Here is a 12,616-nt window from a genome sequence, read left to right as displayed (position 1 = left end):
TTCAGTGTAAAATATTCCGAGAGCTCTACAATTTAATAAAAATTTGTTGAAGCTCTGTTTTTCGATTAAAATCTTGCTAAATTTCGAAGAAATGAGCAGATTTTCATGAATTTTGAACGAAACTTCGTCGAATTTTTCGATACTAAATTTTGGAAAAAACTGGCCGGAAGAATAGAAGGGCCCCCTCTAATTGAAGAGCACCTGTAATAGAAGGGCCCTCCGGAGGTACCTTGGAACAATGGGGGCCGTAGCTAAAAATGTGGACTAAGTTAAGATTTACCAATTTTTTCTAGTTTTTCGAATGTTTCCACAAAAATTTGTCACTTCAAAAAAATTCAGTTTAGGGCGGTTTTTTGTATGAAAAAAATTTGTTTCTATTGTAACTGTGTAATTTGAAGTTATTCAGCTAGTTTCAGATTTTTCCGAGCTTAGTAACAAAAAAAATAGACAAAAAATATGCAAAAAATGACATAAACTGAAATTTTCAAACAATTATGAAAAGTGTTCAAAGCTCGAAATTTTAATGAAAACGGTCACAAAACTTGAAAAAATTGGTAAATCTTAACTTAGTCCACATTTTTACCTATGGGCCCCCCCTTTTGACTTGGCCCTGCCCCTTGTCATAAAGAGCCGATAATTGAGCTTGAAAAAATGTATATGGTGGGATTCGGTTAGTACAAATAGAGTAATCTATCGAATGAATGTTCTTAATTTGGGTCTATCCTAGAAATGAAGTCCGGTGTGGGGACTCTCAGTCTCATGATATGGTTAAAGGTTCTAAAGAGGGATACCGTAGTCCTATCCCTCTGACTGTGTTCATATCAAGCTTTCCACGGTTCCATCCACAGGATGCTAAGTCCCTGATTCTAAAGTTTTCGAATTTCGAGGTTTTCTGTTTCTGAAATTTTCAGATCTTGAGACTGTGGTCGGAGGGATGGGGCCGGAAGTACCTCGTTCGTTCCATCATGAGACCCTATCTTGGGACATTCCTTCTGTGATAGAACCCGAATTTCATGGATATCCTCATTTTTTGCAAAAGGGGGCGTGGCTTGTTGTTTCAAAAGGAACTCTAAATTTTGATAGCAAAAAAGAACACACTGTTTCCAAATGAGTGAGCAGGGGTTTTCACGTCTTTGGTTCCGATTCGTTGTTATAACCATTATAGCATTTCTCTCGATTTGTTTGCACTTCTTAGTTTCGACTAACCATATGTTACTTTTATGAATGACACCTCATTGTTGTAGACGACAGCACGTATTTTCTCATGATTCTTACAACTCTTGTTAGTATTTAGTAGACTTTTAGAAAGTGCAAGGGAAAAATATACCTCGCAAGATAACTTTGACACCATTTGACGCAAAATTTTGAAAAAAAGTTCAGGATAGGTTGAGAATAGACTATCTGGACACCAAGTTTTTGAATCGGCTCTCCAGTCTCAGCCGAATCACATCAGTTTCAGTATCAAAATCCCCTTTTCAGGGGAAAAAGTTTCGAAACTTTAAATTTGATGTTCTGAAAAAGCCTAGAGTTGAGAAAACTATCTTTGACAACGGCTGTCTGTTCACTGAAGTTTTGGCACTGAAATTGATACAACTCGGCTGACACAGACGAGCGGGTCCTCAATTTTTATATGTGTCTATCCTCAGCCTATCCTGAAATTTTCACCAAATCTAGGTTCACAAAATTTCGAGGTTACATTGTCTGTATGCGAGCCCTTCTAATACAGGTTTCACTTTTTCGAATTCGATCCGTACACGAACTCTTTGTTTCATTCCGCTGGCACCCGAAAACCCAAACTGATCAATACGCGAGTTCAGATAGCAAAAACAACCGAAACAGCCTACCTGTAACCTAGCCCCCTAACTCTGCATCTTACATTTATATTAATTGACAATAAGAATCTTTTAATTTTCAGTTCCCGCCAACTTCGCAGCCCCATCTCTATTTGATACTGCTCGTGCTGGTGCTCTTAACTACCAAAATAATTACAACGGATACGCTGGCCAAGGTGGCTATTACGGTGGACCAGCAATGCAAGCACAACCAGCAATCGAAGTGCAGCACAGCGTAAAAGGCTATGGTCTCCTTACCTGGCTCTCTTCAAAAGCTGGTGTCATCACAAATGCAAATAAAACAACCGTTTCCTTCCAGCTGAAAGAATTCTGTGATCAGGTTTGCTTAACACATCTTCTGGTCTCTTCATTATTGATTTGGATTTTAGGGAGTTAACGATCTCACCCAAGTCCTTCGTGTGGGTTTCACTCTCAAGTACCACGCACTGAAGGCCGATGGCGAGCAGTACACCGCCACCCAAGTCAGCCCAGTATTCGGAGCAGAAGCTGATGAGATTTTCGACAACGCTCCGGAGATCGACTTGCAGTCAAAAAATCCAACACCAGTCAATGCGAAAGAGTCATATGCGCCAGATTTGGAGTTCTGCGCCTACGGTGCTTTGTTGGGAACTTTTCAACGTCAAGGAACACACAAGTTGCAGTTGAGCAAGTGAGTGATTCTTGGGAGTCGGAAATAGTGTGAAGGTTTTATTAGCGAATTTGTAGTTCCTAGGGGGTACTGTTATTACGTGATATCAAAATTTAGGTCACTAATACGTTCATTTCGACATTAGTAGTGAGGTTTGTAGACTATTTCTAGAATCAACTTGTCTATCTACTTTCGATCCAATTTTTCCATCTAATCCCTTTAAAGCTTGCTGTCACTGGTTCTTCCGTTTCAGATACAGTACTGGTCGATAAGATACACAAAAACATTTTTTCGGTTGGTTTTCGGAGATTTTTACCTTTTTAGATGCCTGGAGCTCCGCTGGCAAGTTTGCAATCACTTTGAAAAATTTGAAGGGAGTAAAACAGACCTAGACTAAAAACTCTGCAGAATTTTCGGGAATTTCTTGGCTTTTGACTATTTGCCGATTTTGAAAGTTTTTATTAATTTTCAGTACAAAGACGAGCTGAAGGTGTGTCTTTCAGAAATCGGCGAATAGCTGGAAAACTAAGGTTTGAATAAATTCCGTGAATGTAAAGTTTTAATCTAAGCCCGAATTAGTCTCTCCGAAGTTTTCAAAGTGATCGAAAAATTGACAGCCAAGCTCCAGTAACCTGAAAGTGGTCAAATTGGCAGAAAACAACTGAAAAGCACGTCTTTGTATATCTGATTGACCGGAAATGTGAAAATAATGGTTTCTAATTAGTATACTTCGGCATTAGTTGTGAGAATTGCTGGCTATTTCTGTTTTAATTTCCTTCCTAGACAGTTTTTGGCTTTTTCTGGTGTCTTCTAATCCCAACAAATGTTATTATGCTACTCAAGACTATGTCAAATAATAACGTTTGTGATACAGTTCTTCTGTTTCAGCCTCCACTCGCACATCTCAAATCAAGGAGATGAAAAACTCTTCCGCTACGTTGGAAGCTCTTCCATGAAGCGGAGAAACTTCATCGAGCGCCGTACTCATGTATTTCATCTCACAAACGATGACTCCATTTATCTGCAGGTAAATTGACTAAATAATAGTTGAAATGTTCATTTTTCAAAATTTCAGCATCCAGCTATCTATCAAGCCGTGTATCTCCTCTCGACCTATCTTCTCCGTCGAGGTGGTGTTGTATCAATCCAATCGTTGTTTGACTACTTCAACAGTGACTCAGTCGAGAAGAGTGTACGAGACTGTATCGGATACGACAATGGATCCTTCTTGACTCTACTCAGCAGCCACAACTTTGCATTCGCGGTGTTCCCAAACAGAACCTACGTTTCTGCTCGCCGCAATCTCCCAAACTACGACTATCCGGGCTTCATCAATCAATTCTTCCCAAGTATTTTTGGAATGAACAACAGATCGTCCTATGAGCACCAACAAATTCCACGTGGAATCCAGAGAACAATGTCGGTTCCAATGGGAGATGGCTATGGAATGGGAAGACAACATAACGGATACATGCACCGCAGAGCAGCCCATCCATGGGGTAACCAATGCAGCCAACCAAATGGAAATCGACCAATGTCTTTGATGGATTCACATCTTGTATCTCCACATCTTGAAGATCACTGGAACACCGGCTCAAACATGGGACTCTGGTCGAATGGTGGACTCAACACCATCCACTCGTCTCGTGTTGGATCTCCAGGCGGTGACTCTTACTCCGATCATACTGTAACTTCCGAGTTGGGAAATCTAAAGCATTTGAGACTGAATACCACAAAAGCTAGCACTGGAACCCAAGTGGGTGTATCAGTAATTGGTCAAATGGCATGCGTTTGTCACTGCAAATGTGGACGTGGAAGCATTGGACCAATCGGAACATCACTTGCAGCACTTCCAGAGATCTCTCCAGAAGTTAACAGTAAGTTCAAAGGAAGAGCTGAACAATCTTACTAACACTAATTTTTTCCAGATCTCGGATTCATGGGAAACCGCCCACTTAGCATCTCTACCGCCAGCTCAGAAGAAACACAACTACCAACCACCGACAGCTACAACTTGTTCAGTGGTCCAAATGACTTCCTCTCTGGGAGCATGGACTCTCTTCGTTTGAGCATTTTCAATTAACTTCACCAAAAATATCATTTTCATGACTTCTAAGTCACATTGAACTTTAATTCTCACCCCCAAAGCATGAAATTCACTGTCATCACATATACTTTTCATCTTCACTTTCCACCCACTCTAATTGCACTCTAATAATCTATTTCTCGTCTACGAGTTGAACATTTTCCCAGTTTCTTCTCCGAACCTACGGATTTTCTCATTTCTAAAAGCACTGAGCGTCAGTTTTGGCTCTATTGCATTGTTTATGGCACTTTTTCAAAAAATTATTACTCATTAAAAGCAACTTTTGCTCCCCATGTGAAGTTTTGGACTGCAATAGAGCCAGAACTTTGATACCGTACAAGTGCCATTATTTCCAATACGGTTGAAAATTTCCATCCCCTTCTCTTGGTTGCCTCTCACTCAAAAGGTTTCCAATCCCCCAAGCCCAACTCCCAAAGACATTTTTTCAAATCTCACACCCTGTTTACTATGTGCTAATTTTTCAACCCACCTGTTTTTGTTAAATCCGATCTTGTCATAATTTTTTGTTTTGTACTGTAATAGTGCATCCTATTGTTTAGAGCATCTAGCCATTTTTCAACAATTTCTCGAAAAACGCTAGTCTTGGTCTTCGTTCCTAAATAGTCAGACACTTTTTCTTGCAATTATATCATGTGATCCTCCCAAAAAACGCATATTGTTTCCTGTGCTCTATTTAATTCTATTCACCCCACCCAAACTAAGTTAATTGTCATTCCCTTTTTTTCTTGTCATGAGAAAATTGCAAGCCATACAAACTTCCACCTTTCCATGATAGATGATTCCCACTTACCAGCTTTTACATATGTTTAACCAATGCTTCCTGAGTATTATATTTTGTCAATACAGCTTTATCAATCGAAATTCTTTATGGGACAAAAGGCAACGTAAATTTGTGGCTTTGAAAACACATTGAACATCTGAAATTGAAAATTTTGAAAATAGAAGCACATGAGTTTCGATTAGACGCAATACGGTAGTCGTGTGTAAAGATTTTATCTTGATTTAAATATTTATGACTGAATTTCCTTTATTTCTATATTGAGCCAAACATTAGAAACAGCTCCGATTTCACTGATTTCTTATTGAAAAATGTTTTCTTTCAGTTGATGTCAGTATTTATTCAAAAGAGTCTGGTATGATGAACATGTTTGATAAGAATGGGAAAAGAGAATCGAAAAAAAGAGGGAGAGAAGTTCGATGAATCATAATGGAAGAAAAATTTTCGGAATTGGAACGTTTACAAAATTCATGATATATGCTCATTATTGGTATTAGTTATGAAGAGAAAAAAAAGGTAGATAATTGAATTTTTTGAGAGAAGAACATGCGTCATGCGTTGTGGTGAGATGCGATTAACTGGTCATTGTGTTATGCGTGTTGAATCTGAAATATGAAATTCATTGGAATTCACACGATTTTTAGAAGTTTCTATTTTTGAATGTGAGAATACTCACAATTGGTGAACCCTCCTTTGCTTGGAAAGGGAGTGAAACGGTGGAATGGTTCCGAGATTTCATTAGTTTTATGAGCCACGGCGGGTTTTTCTGAAAAATCAAAAATATTTTAAATTATAAATTCTTTAAAGTGAACTCACTCAATTTCTTAACAGCGGTATCCAGTTTACGTTTTTTCGCTTTATGCTTGGATACATCCGTCTTCACAACATCCAGTTTCATTGAAATTCGCTCGTCCTCCGGAACACACTCTTTGAGAACATAGAGGTCCAACTCATTCTTCTCCATCTTGCATTTAAACAGTCTCTTTCCCTCTTGATTTCTCATAAGCTTCCGATCGCGAGGAAGAAAATCAGCGTAACAGTTATCTAGAGCCTTTTTTGCGCTATCCAGCCACGGAGCAAAAATTCGGAAAGCGTAACCGCAGTCTTCTGATGTTTGATATTGCAAGACACACTCGAGGCAGCTATGAAACAATTTTTTGAAATCGTACGGGTTTTGTTCTTCATCCGTGAAATCCGGGCGGCATTCTCGTTCAGAGATTTGCATTCTGGGTGCAATTCTTTTAGGAAGTGGGTGATCGGCAAAGAACTCAGAGCGAGTTTTGCCAAAAAGTTTCTGTCTGGTAACATATCCATGAATACCTGACCCATCTCCACATAAAACATAACCATATTGTCTGAGGAACTCTGTCAGAGCGCGAACGAACATTTCTCCGTGCTTTGCATGTAGATATAAGACGTTTTTTAGAATATCATCGAAACATTCTCGATAGTTTTTTATATCCCATTGCTGATTTGAACGAATGAAGTTATTTTTCTTTTCGTTGTGCTCTTTGACCCTTGAGAGGGATCGCACTGAAATGTGGTGTACACTTTTGGGCCATACTTCCTGATTTTGTGTGCAAATCAATTTGATCAGCTCCTCCACCGAAAAATCATTCAAGCGAGAAATCATGCTTGTTGGGATTTCATAATCTATTATTGCATAAATCGCCTTTCGGAATAGACTTCGAAAATTTCTTCCCAATTCCGCATCGAGAACACGCATATTTCTAAAAACTTTTTCACGTAGTCGAAGAGCACGTTCCCCTTTTGCATCATAAGGGTCCATGAAATCCCAATATTGATCCCAACTTTGGTTCGGGAGAGGCCCTATTCGAATATCATCATCATCGCTGCTTTCCACATTGTTCGGTTGGTCCGACATTGCTTTGTTCTGAATTTGAAAATTATTCTGGATAAAATCAATAAGATTGCAAAACAAAGACTCGGAATACAAACACCAAATATTCGTAAGACCATGAGAAATCAATTTCTGCTCACAAAAAATATGTATTGCATGTGGACAGACGCAAAGAAACACAGCTTTTGGGGGGCGTGTGTCCGCGTCTACTCCGCGTCTGTCCCATACATTAACTCGAATAGACGGGAGATTCCCACGTACAGCCCACTCGGACACACTCGGACAGTTGTCCGTTGTCCGAAAGTGTCCGAGTAGGCTGTCCGTCCAAGTGGGCTGTCCGCGGAAAATAGGGGACGATAGAAAAAATTGAACTTAAAAAAGAAGAAGCCCAACGTCTAGTTATTGGTACCGATTCTTCGGGATTCTAACTGAACACTTTTTCTCCGCTAAGCATTTATCCAAAACTGTATGATGTAAAAAATATGTTTGACGGGAATGGGGAAAAGGAGAATCGAAAAGAAAGGGAAAAAGAAGAACGATGAACCATAATTAATGGTTGGGAATTGAAATTTTTCTCGAGATTCATGATACGAGCTTATTGGCAATATCTGTTAATAAAAGAAAAACATAAGAACATAATTGATTTTTTGGAGAAGAACATGCAAGATGCGTAGTGGTGAGATGTGAATATCTTGTCAGTCTGTTATTGACTTTTTGGAGAAATAAAAAATGAAAGATGCGTAGTGGTGAGATGCGATTATCTGGTCAGTGTGTTATGCAAATGGGAGAGATGATCGTTGCACCTATCATTGATCCATAGTGGTATTCTTGTTGCGCATGGAATCTGAAAAAAAAATTCAATAGAACTTAGACACACGTTTGGAAGGTCCTATTTTAGAATTTGAGAATACTTAAAATTGGTAAATCCTCCTTTGCTTGGGAAGGGAATGAAACAGTGAAATGAATCTGATGCTTCCTTGGTTGTGTGAGCTACAACGGGTTGCGAAAGCCAGCAACAAATGGAAGAGTACGTCGAAGACGAGATGCCCGATGAGTTGGTCCCTCCGCCTGCTAAAAAATCCAAGTGAGTCCTTAAATCAATTCGAAACACGAAAACCATGTGTAACTTTCAGAGAAACCCATTACTACAACAAAATGTGAACAATTACTCTTCCGATTCCATCTTCCCACTTCCAGCTTGGATTTAAACAGTCACAATTCCACTGCTTTTGAATTAATCTTTGGGCTTAGCTCTTCTTGTCTGAGTTCTTTCCAAAATGTGTATTTTAAAAACATTTTAGTATATTAATAATTCCATTTACATTTTTTTGAATGCCTAGTAAGATAAGAATGATAAAACGTATTAATTTATTCGCCGTTTTAAAATTAGTAACCCGTTCTGTTATAGCACATAGAACATTTCAAAAAACCGAGGTTAGAATAATTTACAGAAACAGAAGAACACTAAGAACAAGAAGAGTTGTCCCGAAATGAACTCCACTGCTTGCGTAGTTGCGTTTCTCGGCAAACCTGAAATATGAATTATTTACTGATTGGAGATTCACTAATTCAAATATTCACAAGAACCTTCAACAAGGAACCTCAACACTTTGTCAACTAAATTGAACGGTCGGGTTAGGAAAGCATATCTAGACATTTCTGAAAATTTCAGAGCTTGATTGCCAGTTTCTGCCGAGTTATATCAGTTTCTTTTTTCAAAAAAATTTTTTTTTCAAATTCTAAGATACGTGCTCTTAGTACTGTAATTGATATAATTTGGTTGAAACTGGCAAAAAAATTCTAAAATTTCAAGAAGTTTCCAGATAAGATATTCTAAACCTATCCTGAAATTCCATCAAATTTGGGTTTACAATGTATTCAGGTTCTTTTGTGAAGTTGAAATCAATCATGAACTTACATTTTGGTACCAGAGACTTGATGCTCGGCTTTCGTGCCAATCATGGTATGCATCTGACGTTTGGTCATCAACACAAAAACGATTTCATCGTCCGTGGCACTGTTTCTTGGCTCCTCGACTTCAGAGTTTAAGGTAGATGCATTGGATTTCAAGAGATCCCTGACATTGTTTGTAACTTGGACCTCAGATGCAACTTTAGAACTCACGTTTCGTTTCCAGCAGATTTTCCTTCTTCCAACCCATCAATGAACGTGTACATTTGCTTTTTAGTCATTCGAACGTAAACTTTTGTATCCAAATCGGCATCATTAGCAACTGGCTTCATTTTTGAGCTCATAACCTCTTCAGATTTGTTAGAAATCGTTTGGTTCTTGTGAGATTTTGTTTCGTGAGATTTTTTATGGCTTCTTGCTTTTGAAACAATGACATCGCGAGACTTGTCCTGAAAAAAAAGATAAGAGGAATGGATAATATTTTTTAAATCCCACCTGACGACTATCATCACTTTCTCTGATAAGTTTTGCTTTATTCTGCTTTGTATCCTTGTCAGATTCATAAGAGTCGCTCTTTGGATAATAACGCTTGTGACCATTCGAGCCGGATTTCTTATGAAGATGCTCTTTGTCCATTTTCTCCTGCTTCACAGCATTCACAAACATTTGTTTCACATTCTGCAGCATTTTAGAAATTTCAATGACATCTTCGAACTTTGTTGACGCAATTTCGGTTTTCTTCAATGCTTTCGGTGTTCTATAAGCCGTTGGGAAAAACTGTTCGCTCTCCAAGTCTTCTTCGTGCTCCAATTTGTACAACTTGCAACCTTCATTCACTCTCAGAAACTGTTGGAATCGTCCTCGAGAAACAATGAAATTTTTGTTCAACCAAAACTCGGGTTTGAGTTCGTCTTGATTGATCACGCATCGGAAAGAATTGGTTTCAAATTGTTCCACAACGTTGGTGAGATTCTGTAATTGACGATGCTTTCAAATTGACACATCCCCCTTCCTCACCTGTTGATTGATCAGAATAGTCTGTCCGAATCGTCCCAATCCACGAAGACGTTGTCCAGCAAACGGAACACAAACGAAGAACTCCATTGTGTTGAGAAGGTCTCGATCGGTGACAATGGAGACGTAGTCGGTGACTGACATATTGCGCACGAAAATGTTCACATTTCCAGATGGATCGAAACGGAGAACGGTTTGACAATCAGTGTTGGGATCGCATTCTGGCGATTCGGCATAGCAGGAATGTCGTCCGGAGCATTTGATGGTAGCTGTCGCCACGGAAACAAAGTATGCGAGGAAACAGAGTTTGTGGAAAATCATTATCTGGAAAAATGATTTGTTGGATGAGAAGACGATAAGAAATTACAAGGAAAGTATTAGGTTGGTAAGAATGTTTTTTTGGCAAAATTTTTGAACAGATTTTCCTTGAAGATGGGGGGACAGGAGATTTTTCGGAGGATTTATGGAGCCAGAGTATGCATTCTACCGTCGCGGTGTACTACGCTTAAAATCACTCTGCGTACCGCGGTCGTCCTCCCCCTTATGTTTCCCATCGGGGGCGCGCTCATTCTTTGCACTCGTGGCGCAGTCGGTAGCGGCGCTGTACCCCTGAGCTGCCCATCATGAGTTCAACTCTTTGAGGGGTGTATTTAGACGGAATTTCGAGAACATTATGTTTTTCATGTCTGATTTATCGAGATCTGCATAAGAAAAATTATCGAATAGCTGTTATGTTTTCCTCTGGATAACCGCAAGTAATTCAAAATGATAATGCACCTCAGAAGAAACCCATATCACGCAATCCGCCAGCGCAACTAACAAGAAAAACAAACCAAAATGAATGAGGAAAGAAAATGAGGACCACAACAGTCGTCTGGTCGAGGGTCACTTTTCTCGCGCGCTCATCTCGTGAACTACACTACACCCGCCAATCTATGCTGTAGACTCTACAGGCGAGAGGGTCCCCGCGCACAGGTCGCCTTCTTGGACTGTCTAAGTCTCTTCTCTCTCACCTCCTCATTATCTTTTTTTTCTATTGCGCAACACAGGGTTTTTTTTTACTTTTTCATGGTCCTCTCTTAAAATTACAGTACCGCTTAATACGATAAGAAAAACGTGATTTTCAGTTGATTTTAACCGTTTTCAAGAGTCTCGGGCTCGGCCGTCAAGTTTCCGATCGATTCGAAAATTTGGGAGGACAGACCTTATTGAAAACATTGCATTCACAGAATTTTTGAAAATTCCTAGTTTCTCAGTTGCTTGCCAACTTCTAAAAAACACCACCTTCACCCGTTTTCGTACTGAAAATGTGAGAAAAAGCAAGTGTCTTTCATAAATCGACAGGAAGCTGTAAAACTATGTATGTTTAAAAAATTCTGAATGCGAAATGTTCAATCTAGGTCTGTTAGGTTGACAGCCAAGCTCCAAACTTCGGAAAATGACCAAAAAATAAACTGAAAAATGCGTTTTTGTGTATCTATTTGATCGGTACTGTATTTATCCTTTTTTTATTGACTATAATTAACTGTAATAGTGTCTTCCAGATGAACAACTCTTCCTCTGCGCTCACTGTCACCACTCAACCAGAATTCACACACGGGTATCCTGTTTTAGTCACATTCTACATTGGTCCAACTAATCAAAAAGGACGCCATCCCGCAATTGCACGTGAAACTTTGACTCCTATTATGATCTTCAAGAATACATGGGTAACTTTCCAAAAAAATTTTTGGCAATAATAATGGAATGTTTTCAGGCGGAACTCACTAAAACTCTTGGGCGTTTCTTCAACAAAAATCTTCCACTGCTGATTGTCGGTCGTGACATTCGAGTGAAGGACAATGATGATTTTATTACTCGTATGACGAATTGTCGCTTTCTTCATCGCGCAACGGGTTGCTATCATATTCTTGTTAGGATTTACCCGGTGAGTACATCATTGACAGAGTGTTTTGTGAAAACAGTCGTTTTTTTTTGGATGTTTTCCTTTGAGTAAAAGATTCAGCGGTTGTTTGCATACTGTTACGATATATAAGTTACAAAAACATATTTTTAGTTGATTCGCACCATTCTCTGGAATTTTCTTGAAAGTTCCTTGTTTTTCAGTCATTTTACAATTCCTGAATGACACCTGCTATTTTTACGTTTTCATTACAAAAACAGGCAAAAAAGAGTGTTTTCTAGAAATTCAGGTTTAACTGAGTAACTTAGGAATTTTCAAAAAGTTGTGTAAACGCAAAGGTTCAATCTAGGTCTGTTTTAAACCCTTCAAAATTATCAATATTATAGAAAACTTAAAAATCCAGCTCTAGACTTCTGAAAAAGTCAAAATCAACAGAAAACTAGGTTTCTGTATATCTCATTGAGAGGCACTGTATGCAAAGAGCCCTACTTATAGTTTAAATAATTTATCTTTGCTTTCAGGATGACATATCTGGAAGAAAAGCACGAGAACGATTGAATG

General features: G+C 38.9%; 4 protein-coding genes across 4 annotated transcripts in view; 2 read left to right on the top strand and 2 right to left on the bottom strand.

Annotated features, from left to right (window-relative positions):
* The window catches only part of CBG05318, a gene marked incomplete at both ends in the record, with an annotated part of 5,696 nt that extends 1,132 nt beyond the window's left edge, over positions 1 to 4,564 (top strand). The window contains 5 exons of the mRNA XM_002645555.1: positions 1,916 to 2,172; positions 2,222 to 2,502; positions 3,370 to 3,508; positions 3,557 to 4,358; positions 4,410 to 4,564. Of these exons, the coding sequence (XP_002645601.1) occupies positions 1,916 to 2,172; positions 2,222 to 2,502; positions 3,370 to 3,508; positions 3,557 to 4,358; positions 4,410 to 4,564 (1,634 nt within the window). The remainder of the gene's footprint in view (positions 1 to 1,915; positions 2,173 to 2,221; positions 2,503 to 3,369; positions 3,509 to 3,556; positions 4,359 to 4,409) is intronic.
* A 1,384-nt stretch (positions 4,565 to 5,948) lies between these two features.
* CBG05317 lies at positions 5,949 to 7,251 on the bottom strand (the record flags this gene model as incomplete). Its single annotated transcript, XM_002645554.1, has 3 exons — positions 5,949 to 5,971; positions 6,043 to 6,132; positions 6,183 to 7,251. 3 exons carry the CDS (start codon positions 7,249 to 7,251, stop codon positions 5,949 to 5,951), a joined length of 1,182 nt encoding a protein of 393 aa, XP_002645600.1.
* A 1,421-nt stretch (positions 7,252 to 8,672) lies between these two features.
* CBG05315 lies at positions 8,673 to 10,473 on the bottom strand (the record flags this gene model as incomplete). Its single annotated transcript, XM_002645553.1, has 5 exons — positions 8,673 to 8,757; positions 9,146 to 9,304; positions 9,352 to 9,587; positions 9,634 to 10,110; positions 10,156 to 10,473. The coding sequence occupies 5 exons, from the start codon at positions 10,471 to 10,473 to the stop codon at positions 8,673 to 8,675; spliced, it is 1,275 nt and encodes a 424-aa protein (XP_002645599.1).
* A 1,223-nt stretch (positions 10,474 to 11,696) lies between these two features.
* CBG05314 overlaps positions 11,697 to 12,616 on the top strand; it is a gene marked incomplete at both ends in the record, with an annotated part of 5,286 nt that continues 4,366 nt past the window's right edge. Inside the window, 2 exons of the mRNA XM_002645552.1 lie at positions 11,697 to 11,861; positions 11,909 to 12,079. Coding sequence (XP_002645598.1) covers positions 11,697 to 11,861; positions 11,909 to 12,079 — 336 coding nt within the window. The remainder of the gene's footprint in view (positions 11,862 to 11,908; positions 12,080 to 12,616) is intronic.

Source organism: Caenorhabditis briggsae, assembly GCF_000004555.2.
Source record: "Caenorhabditis briggsae complete genome, chrX, whole genome shotgun sequence".
Lineage (NCBI taxonomy): Eukaryota > Metazoa > Nematoda > Chromadorea > Rhabditida > Rhabditidae > Caenorhabditis > Caenorhabditis briggsae.
Note: the sequence above shows the minus strand (reverse complement) of the source record. Positions and strands in the feature narration are given on the sequence as shown.